General features: G+C 33.9%; 1 protein-coding gene across 1 annotated transcript in view; it reads left to right on the top strand.

The window, feature by feature from the left end:
• The first annotated feature begins 6,649 nt into the window (after positions 1–6,649).
• Positions 6,650–18,385, top strand: part of LOC111050521 (transcription factor cwo) — a 63,705-nt gene continuing 51,969 nt past the window's right edge. The window contains exons 1-2 of the mRNA XM_022336858.2: positions 6,650–7,145; positions 11,130–11,213. Coding sequence (XP_022192550.2) covers positions 7,081–7,145; positions 11,130–11,213 — 149 coding nt within the window. The 5' untranslated portion in view covers positions 6,650–7,080. The remainder of the gene's footprint in view (positions 7,146–11,129; positions 11,214–18,385) is intronic.

Genomic DNA, 18,385 nt, shown 5'->3' with positions numbered 1-18,385 from the left:
CCATGTAATCCTCATTCTCTTTTCCCTCCTCTTCTTCTTCCTCCTCCTCCTCATCCACTTACTCCTCCTTCCCCTCCTCATCCTTCATTTACTCCTCATTCTCTTTCACATCCTCCTCCTCCTCTTACTTCGCATTCTTTTCATCTTCTTCTCCCTTCTACCCCTTCTCATTCTCCTCCACTTTCCTTGTACGTAAACATTATTGTTTGAAGCATAGTGAGGTGGTGTGGAGTCGGTGTGCGTTATAGCAGTGTGCAGTGACGGGGGAGCCGCAAAAGTAACACATTTAAATGCACGTGACCTTCTCTGAAGTTGCCGGCTCACGTGTACTGAGGCGTGGCCTAGCCAACCTAACAAATCAAAATATCCCTGCGCGCCAAATTCAAATCTCCTTTTTATTCGACCGCTACTGCGGATATTTAATAGAAGCACCTAAGCAGAAGTTATTTATTATTAGATAGAGCAAACAATAGCTACAAACAATTACTTAGCCTAAATCAAATCAAATTTAATATCGGGGGACCGAGCTTTGCTCTGGAGTGTAAAAGCATAGAAAATTTGTAACGAAAGATTGAATTTATAGTTTATATTTATTTATTCATTTTCTCAGTCATATACAATTAGTTTTACAGTTATATGAGGAGGCACAACAGGTTTATGCCCAAAACTGTCCCTTCTCAAATTTATACTACAGTCCAAATCAAAATCTAGGTTAAGCTACTATCACTCATCAAAATAACAATAATTTATTCACACTTCAAAAACAAACACATCATCAATTATTACAAATAATAGATATACTAAAAATTCGATTTAGAATGATATACTATGTTTGCTACAATATTTTTTGTTAATATACTATGTATCACTAACAGCATCTAGTTACTATTTTGGACTTTCTAAAGTAAACATGCTCTCTAAAAAAAAGAGAAATAAACGAAAAAAGTTTCTCTTGCTGAATTTTTCTTCTCGTGAGATCAGCTGGATGATCCCACACACATGCACTCGTTCACTCTCTTCCATTACGGTATCGACAGACGACAAAATTTCCAGCTGTTTTTCCAAGGACGTATTTATCCTTTTAATGTCCTTAAGCGAGTTATCCAAGGGTTGAGACCTAGTGCAATCGAATCTTTATATCATAAACCTACTTTGTTCCAAATTTCGTGAAAATCGTTAGAGCCGTTTTCGAGATCCGTTGAACATAAATATATACTCATATAACCACATAAATATGTATACAGAAATTGCTCGCTTAATATAATAGGATTAACACCAGTGTTACAAGAAAATAAATAATTTATTGGCGTGGCTAGAAAAAGAAATCTTGTGCTCTAGCCACGAGCTCAAACATTTCTTACTATATTTAAATGAGATCTCTTAAATCTATTCTGAAAAAATTCTGGTGTGGCGCACTCACATAACTTTCCTTGCTCATTGAACTGTAAGCCCCATTCTTGAAGGAGTATAATTTAGGGGAATAACATAATGACGATTGGCAGCAACATTATTTGAAACTACAATCAGACTACTGTTTATGTGTACAGTATATATAATTGTTTTCAGAGTACAGTACTTCTTCCTTTGTGTAAATTGTGAAATTCGATGATATTCTTCAAAAGTCAAAACAGCTGTTCTACAGATTAAATATCTCGAGCATGTGTTATTTTTATGAACTGCTCTACCTACCTACCTCATGCACGAGAAGGAGGTTCAAAGTCCATTTCTCAAGGATGGGGTGGACCCCCCATCAATTTTCCCTGGAAGGAGACTCATGCCAGTTAATAGAGCTGATAAATAACTATACAGGGTTTGAATTTGAAAAAAATCGGTCAAGTCATTTTTGAGAAAATCGTGAAAAAATGTTTTTTTAGTAATTATCCGCCATTTTTCTCAAGAATATTACGGAGCTCCTGCAATTTTCCCAGAAATGAGACTTATATCAGTCGATAGGGCTTATGAATAGGTATCCATGGTATGAATTTGAAGAAAATCGTTAGAGCAGTTTTCGAGAAAACCGTGAAAAACATGGTTTTTTAGTGATTATCCGCCATTTTTCTCAAGAATATTACGGATCTCCTGCAATTTTCCCAGAAATGAGACTCATGTCAGTTGATAGGGCTCATAAATAGCTATCTATGGTATGAATTTGAAGAAAATCGTTGGAGCCGTTTTCGAGAAAAACCGTGAAAAACATGGTTTTTTAGTAATTATCCGCCATTTTTCCCGCCATCTTGAATTGAATTTCTTATTGTCGGATCCTCATGGTATAAGGACCTTAAGTTTAAAATTTCAAGTCAATCGGTTTATTAGAAATGGAGTTATCGTGTTCACAGACATACACACATACACACACACAGACCAACACCCAAAAATAATGTTTTTGGACTCAGGGGACCTTGAAACGTATAGAAAACTAGAAATTGGGGTACCTTAATTTTTTTTGGAAAGCAATACTTCCCTTACCTATGGTAATAGGGCAAGGAAAGTAAATAATAATCGAATTATTGGATCAGTTCTCAAATAAATCAAACTTATTTGAGAACTTCAGATTGTGAAGTCGCAATAAATGGTCACATGTCCGTACTTATTTCGATTACATAAACAGTCAAGCGTACGACTTTCAGCCAACACGTGTTTACATTATTTCCGAATGGAGCAGGGAAGCGGGGTGTTTCTGATGTTACACAATAATTATTATTACCATTTAGTAAGGGTTCGTTCCCTGCTATAAGTTTCCTGGAAATCGAGAGCCGTTTTCCGGATTGTAGCTCTGCGGAGGTGTCCAATCAATATAATATTGTTTACATCGTTTCAGGAAGTTGACCTATTATGCTTTTCTAATTTATTCACCTATGTTAATTTAATAATTCTATTAGTTACCTCAGTCATTTCTTTCAATAATTGTTTATTTTCCTTTCTCAGTAATAGCTCTATCGGGCTAGTATTGTTCTTCATATTAGTAATATTCTAGTTTTTATACAAATATAATTGTACGATCTATAGCGAGGTCCACCTAAAGGTGCGTACAGATATACGCGCCGCGAACATGAGCAATTCACTTTTAGCTGACTATATCTGTATTTTTACAGAAACGGTAAGATACAGATATAAAAAGCTTGGCATCAGCTGATTAAAATTGAATTGCTCATGTTCGCGGCGCGTATATCTGTACGCACCTTTATAATGGCAGTGGAGTAAGATAGTAGAACAACGTTGCCGATCCTCACTGTCTTGTCAATGCCTTCTTGACGGTAGCTGATACAGGTTGATTAATGTAATATTAATTGTCCATTCTCGTTTAAAATAATAAATTATATTTTATGAAGCAAGGAATTATATTTTTCAGTAATTTAATAATGAATTTTTATAATGAAGATGAAATATTTTGTTTATTAATTATTAATTCTACATATTTAAAAGACGATCTGGCAACAGAGCAATTCGAGAGAAAGGTAGCGCTATCCGCTTTGTTGAATGATAGACAAGGATAGCAATACCATTGCTAATCAAACACTGCCATTATAACGTGGACCTCACTATTTATTTTGCGAGTGTAATGGTGAGGATATAATGCTGTTGAGAGATTAATTTATAACTGCGAGATTAGATCAGTTCAGATTTTTTTTAATGCTAACTACAACATTACATATGCTCGTATATAGCCTACCGTACTTTTGATGAACTTATAAAATATTTACTGACGATTCATTGAACGTTGAAAATGTAGAATGAAGTTAGAAATTAATAAACTAATATGTTTTTTTGCATGAACGTAGATTGGTGGGGTTTGAGCAGATAACAGATGGTAATAGACCGTTCATTGTTCTGAAAGGATACTTGAAAATAGGCCTACACATCCCATTAACACTCTTCCAAACGGAGTAAGGAACAATATAGTCTTTCCTTATTCTGTGACTACCAAGATGTGAGAGCTACTGAGATGAGAAGCTACAGCTTTTAGGTAAGCTTCAGTAACTACTTCTTATCGGTAGTTTTGTAATCAATTTTTATATCACCATCTCAAACAGGTCTAGTATCTCCAGATGCAAATACTCAATTGGCATTTCATTTTATTTTGTAATAGTATTTTCTCGTGCTGTAGAGTTTTTATTGCTTTTATTATGTATTTCTATGATGTTGTAATTTTTATTTCTGCCGATAAAAAAACATTTACACTCGAAAGTTCCGAAACACCGTACTTCCATTAATATTGCACTCTGCAGCAAGTGTTCATCACAGCCAGGACACCCGTCTCTGTAGACTTGAATAAGTGATCCCTGACTGTCTGTGATTCTTGTGGGCTTGTGATTGATCGATCATGCGGACTTGAATTGAGTTGAAACGTGTCTATCTATTCAAGAATGATAGAGACTGTTGCACCCTGAAATCTTGAATAGATACGTTCATAACACGTGGAGAGGAGTGTAAAACATATCTGATGGAACATGATACTCCGGCACATGTCTTGAAACGAACCTTAAACTTATACTCCGAAATCCAACTAACTTCTGACTTGTGATAAATCCTCCGGAAATGAATAAATGAATGTTTCATGCAGGTTAAGGGCTGGAAACAGGAATTAGCAGTTTAACTCGCGATTAATCCAGAATTAAATCAAACTTTGGTCACACCTTCATTCCCGGTTAACAGTTTACAAAAGAAGGCATAGGAAGTAAGAAGAGAGAAACCGTGTGAGCTGGAAGTTGAAGAGAATCAAGATTATTGGAAGGAGGAGAAGAAAGAAACATCATGAAAAATAATGGTTTTTAAATAAAAATGTTGAAGATTAAGTGAAAGATGGATGAAAAGGAAGGAATGAGGATGAGGGAAAGGAAGAAGCTGAACAAGGATATGTCTATAACCTCCTAAGAGGACGTATATTAATGAAATAATAAGAAATTAAGGAGAAAGATTTATTAAGAATATAAGTCTTTGGAGACAATTGAATGAGAAAAAAATAACAGGTTTGTTAAAGAAAAGTTCAATTTCCTGACTGGAGGTATAAAATATACTTCATAGACTAAAAGACTGAGAAAGTTAAAAGTTGAATACCGTATCATAATCCAAAACATTTCGTAATTTTCAATTTCCACTGTGAAGTCATTTTTTATAACAAATGCGGGCGGTAAGGATAAGAACTGATTGAGGCACACCTGAAAATAGAAGAAAGAAAGAGACAAGTTCTTAGATAGGAAAATAAAACAAAACTGATGCAAACTTCGGATCTTAGCACTAGAAAAAATGAAACTTAAAAAAGTATAAGATTGAATCTGTATATTAATGAAATGTAGATAGATATAGAAGATTGATTAGTTCATAGACCTCTTTGAGCACACTTGTATACACATGTTGGTAACTGTTTGAAATGATAGTCTATCGAATCATTTCTGAAAAAATCTAGAACAATTTATTTCAGTGTATGACTACCGACTGTGACTGGTGACTCTGTCAGAACGCAAAACGTGATGTGAATGGTATTGCACGTTTCATTGAATGTGACAGTTGAAGTTGACATCTAACTCATAGTTCAATCAAAATGTGTCTCAAACTCCATCAATATTATTGACACTTCGAAGACTGACCAATATTCACTGACTAGTAGATTCAATAATAGACACACTAAACTAAACTTGTTGGATGAAAGAAAATTAAAAAAATATTTTTACAAAAGCAATGGTTTGTTAAAATTGTTTGAGAAGATATCTCATACAATATGCCATACTAAATATATAAGTAAATATTTCAATTCGTTTTTTATTCAATATGGATTTCTATATCACAGCATTACGTGCACAACAACATAAAAAGTTACTTGAATATGTTTTATTAAAAATTGTAAGTCAAGGGGTTGCTAAATTACTCTTTTTTCAAAGACTCTTGAGATCGTGTTACTCTTATGAACGTAATGTCACTATAATTCACTGGAATTAGAAATGAGGATATAAATTCTTATTTTATCAATACTTTTGCACAAATGTTTTTGTGTTAATTCAAACTTCCTTGAAGTTGAATCTTGTTCTATAAAAACGTGCTTCTAGAGCTTTCAAAATATGTTCACCTAGTATTTTTAGAATCGAATTGAATAGTTGAAAAGTAAGCTTATCTATACTATTCTTTTATTTTACAAGCTTGAAGGAATCTTTTTATCAGACTTAGTTGAATACACGTTCATTCCCACGGTGTATTTCCCTCAAGGATTTGCCAAGGGTCCTGCCATCATTATGTATTTATTTGAGACAGTCATGTTTTGAAAAATGAGCACCATGTGACTCAAGAATGCATCATTCAGCTATGATAATTTTTGTAATCTCAAAAGGCACATGCTCTACACTACTGTGTACTGTTGTTGGTATGAAGGCGATTTGTCATCATTCACACGTGAAGAACATTCATCAAACGTTCCTCTAACTTCTAGCTTCCTATAACATTGTAAAGTAGGTGGAATAGTCTAGAAGTGAATAATATATCGCTGATCCTTGTCGCAGAAACATTAATTCCGTTTCATGTAGAGGGACTAGTGTGTCACCTGTAACACTTTATTACGCTTTCTGTCAGTTTTCTTGTGGCACACGTTTTGGAACGCGTGACATGTTGTGAAGTTGATAGAACGTTTTGTGGAAAGTAACCGGGCCGATAATTCTCAGCTCTCAGTCTATCTTCAAACTTCGGTGTAGAAGCTTGTTCAGTACAAAAGAGTTTGTCTAGGTTTTTGAACAGCACAACAATTTCAATCTATTTCTAGTTTGATTAGCCTACCTTTGTTTGGCAAACTGATAGGTACGATAATTTGAAAAGGGGAGCCAACAGTTTGTTGTGGTATCACTGGTTTTTGAGCAGGTGCGAAGATACCGCTACCTAGCGGTGAAATTGCAAATCACTTCATAATCTTGTTGGCTGTGCAGTGTGTTGAAGTTTAGTAGGTTTTTGGTTAGGTGTAGTGTTACTGGCAATTTGATTGTGAATCAATTATTTGTGTAATGTCGCGTTGTTTTTCGGGTTAGTGTGAAAAATTGTTGATTTTTGTGTCGTTGTATTATTGTGGATGTGTGAACACATGTTGTCCAAGCAACAAATAATATGGATTCACCAGCAGCCTATTGGGACGAAACTTCAAATTTGCACAATAACCTCAAATATGAAAGGTCAGTGCTGATTTTCTCCAATTTCCATTGATTATATACCATTTTTGACACCGGTAACATTATTTTATTAAGCTTCTTTTATAGATGACTCATCAAAACCAGAGAGTTTCATTTTGGGAGTTGTATTATTCACAAGTGAACGTATCCCATGTCACGTTTTTCCAAACGTGCTCGTCCAGAAGAGGGGGTATTCATTCTCATTATTAGCTTGAAGTGTCTCCCCCACTAATGCAATTTTAATACGAATTCTAACTTTCTTGATAATTTTATGTAACAAAGTAGGAGATAACATTTATCAGTCACATTATCGTAAATTAGGAATAACGTGACGTTTTGACAGTATAGTTTTCTTATTGATATGACATTACAGAACTCATTTAACATTAATGGATTACCTATAGATTTTATGTATTTATCAAAAATGTCTAAAAAAGCCTAAAATTGTAATAATTATAACTAAACTTAAAAATTGTTAACTTATCCTTTTATAACAACATACATGCAGTGATAACACGCTACAAGTTCTATGTTAAGTTACCCAAAAGCATAAGAATATTAGGCTATATAGGCCTATATAACATTTCAATTTTTTGATTTAGAGATTTTTGCTTCTTGTCATTAAAATTTTGATTGAGTTTAGGCTAATTATTGATACAATAATAGTAATCCATAAAGAAAAATAAAAATAAAACATTTTCTCTATGATTAATCAATCCTGTTGATACTGTTTGTCAATTACTATTCAAGATGCGCCAGTCGTACTCACTAAGGTAGGCCTACTGTAAATGTGTGCTCTACAGTAACGACGAAGAATACCATTGGTTCTTATGGAAGTATTCACACATGTGCAATCTGTCATCTTATGGGAGTGCTTACACATTTGCAATTTGTGAAAATTAAAAAATAGCATCAGTGGTATTTCCTTCTGTCTAGTAGGCCAGAAATTCATTGGGTAGCAAGGATTCACCAAGAAGAATCTCAGAACAAGTATTGGTGTAACAACTAAAATACAAGAGAGTGATCCAATTGTTTATTTCTCTTAGCTGTAAAAAACTCTTTTCTACAGTTTTTTTGTAACAACAGAAAAATTCTATGAAGACAATATTGTTGCCGGTACTTCCAACACTTGAATTGTAGCAGTTAGGCTAGTTATTTTTTGTCATAGATTACTGTTTGGATGCTACTGTGAAATCAACTTCAAACTGTCAAGTTTCCTCATTAACAACATTCATATTTCCCATTCAATCTATCATGACAGTTTCAAGTGACTTAATTTGCTATATTAATGTGGGTTAATATATTGAGATCCACTTCAAACTGTCAGAGTATTCCTCATAAATAGTATCGATGCTTCCCATTGGACAAATGATGGCAGTTTGAATTGAATCCACACGAGTATGGCGAATTTTATCTCGCGTGTGTGTGTGTGTGCATATATGCGTTGAAGCACTCCTATAACCCTGACCCAAAAAGACGGTTCGCAATATAAATGAGTCATTCAATTTAGACAAGACGGCAACCTGATCAAACAATAACCTCCCGACACTATGAACAGTTGAAGTGTTTGCACTGCCACTTGAACTGTGATAAATTTTGTGTCTAATTATTTGATCAACTTTATCGGTGTCGAATTTGAATATGATCATATCGGTACTGTTTAATTGAATTAGTTTTGCCAACTTGATAAACTATAATTATCCCTTTTTTAAATAGAGAAAGAAGTCTAAAGTCATGAACCACCAAGATAGGCCTATTCTAAAACCAATTCCCTCAATAATTTGCTAACTTCCTCAATCTCTCTCCTTCTCATTTTCCTTCTCCTCCTCCTTCTCATTTTCCTTCAACTCCTCATTTTTCACTCTCCTTTTCCTCTTCTTCCTCCTTTTAAGAAAGAAATTTTCAACTATGACCATGATCGAATCTTCACATGATCCTATAATTTTTTCACATTCTAATCAGCCTTAAAAGTTCATAATCACCCTGGAATGTTGTCTTGAATATTGGAATTTCATATAAATTTTCCTTGTTTGTCTTGTGTAGTGAATGGGTAAAATATTTATCAGTTGTTATCAATACTGGCTGTAGACACGACTTTGAACCAGTTAAGGGGGTCATGATGCTTAGACAACACTCTAAATATGATATTATCATAATAAATAGGTGATGAGTAGGCTACTCATTTTTACATGAAATATGTTCCACAGTACGAAGTAACACAGTGATATATTTTCAATGTATAATACAGTGACAATATATTGTCACTTCATTTCTAAAATGTTGACAATAATTGCTAAATTTTTGTTGAATTTCTGTTATTGAATTTTAGTGTTCAAATAATACTTACTTAATTACAGTACTGTGTTCTATGTTATGGACATGATTTTGTGGAGAAAACTGCTGAAGGAGGGAATCGCCGACCTCATATGATTGGGATAAGGGTTAGCCAAAGAAGAACAACAAGAAGACTTTGTTCTGTGTCACTGTTAACCTATTAATAGAGCATGCACTGAGGCCTACCTATTTCCATACGTGTTTTTACTTTCCTTGCCCTATTACCATAGTTAAGGAAAGTAGACTATTGCTTTCCGAAAAAAATTAAGGTACCCCAATTTCTAAATTTCTATACGTTTGAAGGTCCCCTGAGTCCAAAAAAAGTGATTTTTGGGTATTGGTCTGTATGTTTGTATGTTTGTGTGTGTGTGTGTGTGTGTGTGTGTGTGTGTGTGTGTGTGTGTGTGTGTGTGTGTGTGTGTGTATGAGTGTATGTGCGTCTGTGTACACGATATCTCATCTCCCAATTAACGGAACGACTTGAAATTTGGAACTTAAGGTCCTTACACTATAAGGATCCGACACGAACAATTTCGATTAAATGCAATTCAAAATAGCGGCTAAAATGGCGAAAATGTCGTCAAAAACAGGGTTTTTCGCGATTTTCTCGAAAACGGCTCCAATTATTTTGATCAAATTTATACCTGAAATAGTCATTTATAAGCTCTATCAACTTCCACAAGTCTCATATCTGTAAAAATTTCAGGAGCTCCGCTTCATCTATGCAAAGTTTGATTTTAGATTACGAATTATCAGGCTTCAGATACAATTTAAACAGAAAATTTTAAATGGAAAAGATTGAGCATGACAATCTATACAATTGATGCTCAGTAACATTTTTACCTAAAATTGAAAATAAGCTCTAAATTCGATAAAATGTGATTATTTCAATTGCAAAGTGTTGGCAACAGTTCTGTTGATTCTATGGAGAATATGTTGTTATTATGAAGAATGTTGTTATTCACTATGAAGAGACATCGTTTGTCTCCAGCGTTATTGTCCTGACACCAGCTGGCTCAGATCTTTGAATTGGTAGACTTTAGATGCAGGGGAACACTAGCGTCAGGTAGCCTAATCAATTTTCGTAATGGCAAGGAAAGTTGTGTGAGTGCGCCACACCAGATTTTTTGTATTCATCTCATACAGTATTTGAATGTAACAAACGTTCCATTCATAGATATCAATATCAATGTCAATAAAATATCCAAGTCAATGACTTGGAATTTATTGATCACTTTTCCTTGTGTCTCTTGTGCTCTGTATTTGACTTTATCAAAAACTTTCATTCTGATTAGGATTTCCTCATTTCATTGAGTAATTTTCCCATTTTTTTCCAATAACTTCAGTTTAACTCTGAACTGTCTACATTCTTTATTTATATAATAAAGATTATTATCCAATCATGCTTCGTGCCGCGGTTGCAAAAAGCCGGTTAAATTTAAACCGTGATTAATTCCACGATAACCAATCAGAGAAGCCGTCTTTTCAAAACAAGCCTTCTCTGATTCAATAGATGTGAGACAAGCCTGTCTCATAATACCGTACATTTTCAGGCATATTATGAAGCTATTTACTTGGATCATTTTACAATTACGATTTCTTATTCATTGGTTGAACTTCGATAATTTTATTCAATTTCTATTTCAATTGCAGATGTGGTTCAGGAAATTCAGGACCTCCATCTCGCGTCTGTAAGGAAGAACAAAATGTTTATCGCTATTGCGAAACCAATGGAGGGTGAGTTATACTTATAAATACTTTTTTAATTAGTTGATTAAATTCATATAGTTTCTTGTTCATTGACTGTAATTCATTTATTATCAGAACTAAAATAATTAAAATCGGTTAACTATGATGATAGCAACTCCTTTGGTAGGAATTCATTCAAACTCATTTCATTTAATTCATTTAGGAACACTTTCAATTCTAATCTGGAAAACAAAAAAGGAATTTGGATATATATATGATGATTGCAAGATTGCAACTCCTGTGATAGAACTTACTGATAAGAAGGGAAGAGGAAAGAAAGATCGATTTATTGGTTTTTATCATGAAAATTGGAATGGAAAAATTATGAGAAAGACGCAAATCAAGGAAATTGCATGGGGGGAAATTGGAATAAGTAGAAGCGAAGGAGGAAAATCGAAGGAAGAATAAGAAGAATGGAAAAATACGAAAGTGGAAGAAGTTGAGGATAAGTGAATGAGGAGAAAGATGAAGAGAACATGAGGAGGAAAATTGGGGTAAGAGGAAGAAGAGGTGAAAAATGAAGGAGCCAGAAAAATGATGAAATGAAAAAAGTAGGAAAAATGAGAGAAATTGGGAATAAGAAGTGACGAGTTTCTAATCGATTTCACAAATAGCTTTCGTTACGTGAACATGTAGTAGGAGAGGAAAAATATAAATGTTAGTAAATGATATGAAGAAAATTACAATAAGTGGAGAGAACATGTGAAAGTAGAAAAGTATTCAAATCAAGTTTAAGAAGAATTAAAAATGCAGGGTGAATTAAGAAGAGATAGAAAAAAGAGTAAAGGAAAAGGATAAATGGAATATAAAGAAGACGAGTAGGAGGGAATTAATGAGAGTGATTAATGATAAGGAGGGAAATAGAAATAGACAAATCAGATGAGAGAAGCAAAAGAAGAGACATTAAGATACGGGGCAATCAATGATAAGAAGTGAAATTGAAATGAGCCGAAGAAAAACAAGTAGGAAGAAAAAGAGTTGAGAAAAGCAACAGGTGAGAAAAAAGAATGAAAGGAACAGAATGAACGTCAAGTAGCCGGTTTATCGCCGAATATATTAATGCAAGAAAAGATGAAGAAGAAAGAGAAGGATAAGATGAAGAAGAAGAAAAAAGAAGTTGTTTGATGGTACGGTGCCATGGACACGTTTCTTTCAAGGCAAGGTTAGTGACGGTCGAGCCAGCCTATAAAATATATCTGTATTATCAAGATATATTTTCAAATATCTATATTGAAGTACTAGTCTATATAATGTAGCTTGAGGCTCATAAACTGATGACTATTTAGTGTTGTATAGATATATAGAATGGCTGTAGGTGACGTTACTTTGGTCCATGTCTTTGATGTAGATTTTACCTATTACAAATTTAGTTGTTTATTATTTTTATTTATCACACGGCTGTTTATTTGATGTATGACTATTATTTTGTAACTTTATTCTGCTGTATATATCAGAAATACTCAACCTGTGTTGAGTATTCAGAAACATTAATTTTATAGGAGAACTTGATTTAAAAATTGCATAGAGTCATTAATTCTCTATTAAGTTCAAATATGCCGTTTTTAAGATATTCTTTATTCTCGTACTCTTCAAACACCAAAATCTGATCAAAAACCGACAATGGTGAAAGTAGGGTATAACTCTTACTCAGATATTAGATGATACAATGATATTAGGTATTAGATGATGCAATAATGCAACTCAACCAAGAAGAGGGAAGATTCCATTCTTTTACCTCTGTAAATTTATTTCAGACTAATTGAAGTTGACAGTTTGTCAACCTTGTCCTGGGAGTCTTGTACGTAAAAGTTCACTTCAGTCAACTCAGATTATTATAAAGAAAATACATACTAGGAAGTCAAATACACTACTTTCACTACTATTTGAGAGACAAATACACCACTTGTTCTATGAGAAATACTCATGAAGATTGAATTTTTAATTTGGTGCTATATATAACCAAAGTATCTCCGTATAAAAATGAAAGTTATGATAATGTTGTTCTTCAATCATGTGTTCCTATGTATATAATCATAGACTAAACATAGGTTAAATCTGTGATATTATAGGACAATTAGTGATATACAGAGCAGTGTCCAAGTACGTATTTATAAAAATAACGTTCAAGTAAAAATATAAAAATATAGTGACAGGGACAATATACTAGATCAGCTCCATATTGAATAGGATAGCGTTGGGCGCGTAGGCAACATAGAACTACAATACACCTACATAGATATAGCTATAATGTAGCTACAATGACTAGTCATAGGTATAGATATATAGTTGAGCGGTTGGCAAGGTCGTTGAGCAGGTGAGCAGTCGAGTCACGTGATCAAGCATCTCAAGGTCATCTAGATTAACCTCTAGCGCTGCTCGGCTGTCGAGGAGAGAGAATGGCCCAGAGAGAGAGAGAGCACTGTTCTGAGAGAGATGATGGTCTGCCGCTCTTTGAACAGAGAGTATAGAATGTATGAAAATAGAGGAAATAATACGTTGAGGATATTCGATAAAGAGGATATCAAATTCGTTTGTCTCTGGTATGGATCACATTATATACTATCTGTCTGAGAATGGTTGTTGGAAGAAGAAGCTATGGTTCTTATTGTTATGGGAGCTATAGAAGTTATTATTGTTTGATCTGTGGATGCTAGTGGATAGTCTAGTAGACTAGCCCTAGTTTACTGGCATTTCTCGTTTTTCTCTCATTCATTCCTTAGTTTATTAATTTGACAAATACATAATATATTATTCAATACGATGATTGGGGGAATGAATCATCAGGAGTACCTCTAAACTGTTCTCTCTCAAATTTTCATACTTTGGTCCAAATCCCGGCTGGCGATTCTTTAATCAAGCCGTAAATCAGTGTTTGTATGTATTGTATTGTGTTAACTTGAATAATAGAGCATTCTTTCTATCCTATTCTCTATTCTAATATAGTCCAAAGAAGGTTATGTTTCCAGTTCTTATAATTTTATTATCACAAAAAATCACAATCCAAACATAAATTACACTTGAGATTTTTAAAACAATGTCTCTCAAAGGAAAACAATCACGACACTTGGATCCATAACAGGAGAATAATTGAAAAATGTGAGATTGACACATAAACTAGCTACATTTGGACCGAAATTAAATTTGGAACCGTTTTAAGCTTAAGCTTGTAGTACTATTCTGGAAGTAGTGAAATGCAGGATGATTGAATAAATAAGTAATGGGTAATTTAGTTGACTAGTGGTAGTCCTATAGCATCAGTTTTTTCAATTGATAAGGAAAAAGATTGGCAATCTGACAAAGTTGAAAATCTATTGGAAAAGTTGTTGACAAAGTTACTGAATATTGACAAGAAATGAAATGGACAGGTAGACTGAGATGCGATCAATGTATATCAGAGATACCGTAGATTGAGAAAACTGTTTGGCCAACAATTTTTTACACAATTTGAAAAGCCGTGTATGTGACTCAAAAAAGTATAAATCAGTTTCAAAAGTTTGAATATACCATAAGTTTTAATTGGTCATATGTCAATTATTTAAAATAATTTTCACTCAATTTTGATAAAGTGCAGAAGGAAAACTTCAACTGCTCTCTCTCGCTCTCTTTTTGAAGGTTTGTGTGGCAGAGAGGAAAATCAATCAATCTCTCTCTTTAAAATCTTCAAATTTCTGGAGTAAACAGTTGATATTGACTTATGAATAATATTATCTTTGTGTCTTTTCTTTGAATGTAGACAACAAATCATCTTCATGTCATTGGGTAGATGAACTTACACTAAAAGATAATGCGATTTCGTTTAGTCGAGAGACTAATGAGAAAATTTGTTCTATCCCACATAAAATTCTACTGTAATCTATACCATAATAGAGGAAAGAACTGGCTTATACACGTACGGGATGGGAAATTCACGAGTGACACATCATCACGTCTGAACTACTCAACTGATGAATTTGAAATTTTGCATATATAGATTATTAATTTTCCAAGGATGGTCATAGGACTATTTTAAATTCTTCAAGATTCCATTAAGTCAAGTTTTCAGTTTGTAAAGTTATTGATTAGACTCTTGAGGAACACGGGTTATTTGCTAGTTATAAAATACAAACGGTGACTTTCTCATTAGAATTTCATACTGTTAAATTTAGAGCTCCTAGAGAGTGATTATGATATTTAAAGATCAGACATGAAAGATGTTTTCAGAGAGAGAGAGAGTAAGATCCTGTAGCAAGGCAATATCTGAGAGTAGACTTGTGTAGGTGGCCTATGATTCTATCGAGATAGTCGGAGGAGTGAGAGATACAAAGATAGAGTGATGTAGAGTGAGTGAGAGAGAGGGAGTCTGCTCTCAAAAGAGTGGTAAACTGTTTGGCCTTGTGTGGGTGCGTTGGATTCTTGAGGTGAACGAACATACTCATCAGTGAATGTTTATGACTCTAGGCAAGGTCATCGTCTTCATCATCATGATCATCATCATTGTCGTCAACATCATCATCACTATAAAACTTCAAAATAATAATAATCATTATTATAAAACTTCTACATCTCCATCTCTTCATCATACTGGAAAATATTCGTCGTCTTTGCATCATCATCATCATCATACTAATAGACCAATCAGCATCTTTATGTATATCAATCACCATCTGTTGAAAGATCAGTATTGTTGAATATGATCAATCACATTATGGGTTTTCCAAGTCAATCAACTTTACAGGAAAAACTTTTTTCCTCTTCAATTGATCTAAGTAATTGATTAGGTTCTTCTCTATTTTTTTTTAAATTTAATTTTCAATTAATCTATCGATTAGGTCCTCATCTATTATTAGATTCACTTTAAACTGTCAGAATTTATATTAAATGACCTTTATTTTTTTGTTTGTTACATCAATGCTTCCCATTGAACCAATGCTGACAGTCAAAACTAAATGTCACTATCGCAAGAAGTTATCTATAGTGAGGGCAACTAATAACTATAAACATAAGGGGAACTATGAACATATTATTGCGATTAACTTTCAATTGTTTTATAAATCTTTATAACTAATATCAATATGCTTCCCATTCACAAAAGCAAGAAGTTATCCTATAGAGAGACTAGCTTCAAATATCGTCATTGCTTGAATGGCAATCATTGGAAGTACTTACAGTTGAAGCATGCTGACGTATTTATTTATTTTATTTGTTACTAGCACGTAACCCGTGCTCCGCTAGGGTCCAATTAAAAACTTGACGTACAGAAGTCTTGAATAATTTTAAATAGGCCTATAACCATCTTCGGTATAATATTGAGAATTTATTTCAAGTTGATCAGTTGAATAGTTCAGACGTGATGATGTGTCATTCGTGAATATTTCCTATCCCGTACGTGTATAAGCCAATTCTTTTCTTTATTATATTATATTCTAGCTGGTGGTAACCCGTGCTCCGCAAGGGTCCAATTTAAAACTTTACATAATATCGTACTGAAAATTTGACGTACTACTGAGGTCTTGGAGAATATTAAATAGGCCTATAACCATCCTTGATTAATTGAGAGTATGTATACAAAATTTCAAGTTAATCACTTCAGTAGTTCAGACGTGATGATGCATCATTAGTAAATTTTCTATCCCGTACTTACATAAGCCAATTCTCCCCTTTATTATAGATAGAATACAATTACAGATCATATAAATATGATTAGGATAGATCAACAGGTTCGATCTAAAAATATTATTTTCCCGAATTCTGGCCGGCCAGATAGCCGAGTCGACTAAGGCGTTGCACCCTTCAGTCTGCTAGTGCTACCTGGTTGCGGGTTCGAATCCCGAAAAGGCATGGATGTTTGATCATATCATAATAATTCACCCCCGCACTCCCCATGACCCACGCACAAGCAAGAAGCTCATGTGGGCATCATCCGCAATAAAAAATGAAGAATAATAAGTTGTATCAAATAATAGGTTATGTTTTTACAGCTAAGGTGAACGTGCTAATTTTCGAGCTCGAAATTTAAGTGATTTTATTCATTATATTGTGAATTTAAAGTTTATGTTCATGTTTTTACGAAAGTTTATCAATCTATCCAAATTTAAAATTGTTTGTTTTATTCTAAACTATATTTTTGGATTGTGATTTGGAGTAGAAATTGAAATGAATATAACCTATGTATAATATTTGGACAATTTGAAAATAAATAAGGAAATTGAAGAAGTTTTGGGCAATAGCTTGTTTCTTCTTTTCCGATCATTGTAATGTTTGTGCTAACCTAATAAATTCAAGTCAAATATAAGAAGCATGCTGACATTTTGAAGTGAATTCATGCAGATCAGGAAAGGTGAAAGGATTTGGGCAGGGGTGCAGTTGAGAGCTGTAGGCCGGTCCAAATTTAGATCAGCCATAAATCTGCGCTGCCATAACTTTGTCCCAGACAGCATCCATAAATTCGGACATTTATGGTGAACGTTGATTTCGGGCTATCCACGCACACACGTTTTGGAAACAAAAGAAATTGGGACACCAAGTCTTAATGACCTGTCACGCACTGAGCCTGAAATAGTGTCTAGTTAGTTGAGAAAATTGTTAGTTAGTAGTTGTCTGGTTCATTAGTTTGATCAACATTTACTATTGATCAATAATTTTGACTAACAAGTTGTAATATAGGAGGAGTATCGTATACTTTTCAGACCACAGGAAACGTAATTTTGTATTTGTGATTTGACGGAACTGCTGGTCGGAGTAATTCTTTTCAGTGGTTTTACAATGTTGAAGAAAACATCACGTAATGTTGGACTGTCACCTTCAAAACTTCTACTTGAACAAATATGATAAAAACTAAAGTTATATTTGAATATTATGTCAATTAAAAAAGTTATTAGACTAGAATATAATAGTTGGTCTGTTCTAATTTCCTGATCAACGAATCCTCAGTAGCTCATTTATTTTTAAGATGACCTCCATAGAAGAAAATAGGAAAGTTCCAAATGATATGTGGAAATATCAGCAGGACTTTGGGTAAAAAAGCTAGAACAGATACAATTATGAAATTTTATAAGGTAATGGCCGCTCCAGTCCTCTATGGTAGTGAATCATGGGTTACTACGAAGCCACTTGAAAGTAGAGTGCAGGTAGCCGAGATGAGATTTATCCGATGAACCAAGGAGTGTGAGAGAAGATATCAT

The sequence above is a fragment of the Nilaparvata lugens genome, chromosome 13, assembly GCF_014356525.2.
Source record: "Nilaparvata lugens isolate BPH chromosome 13, ASM1435652v1, whole genome shotgun sequence".
In the NCBI taxonomy this organism is placed as follows: domain Eukaryota; kingdom Metazoa; phylum Arthropoda; class Insecta; order Hemiptera; family Delphacidae; genus Nilaparvata; species Nilaparvata lugens.
Note: the sequence above shows the minus strand (reverse complement) of the source record. Positions and strands in the feature narration are given on the sequence as shown.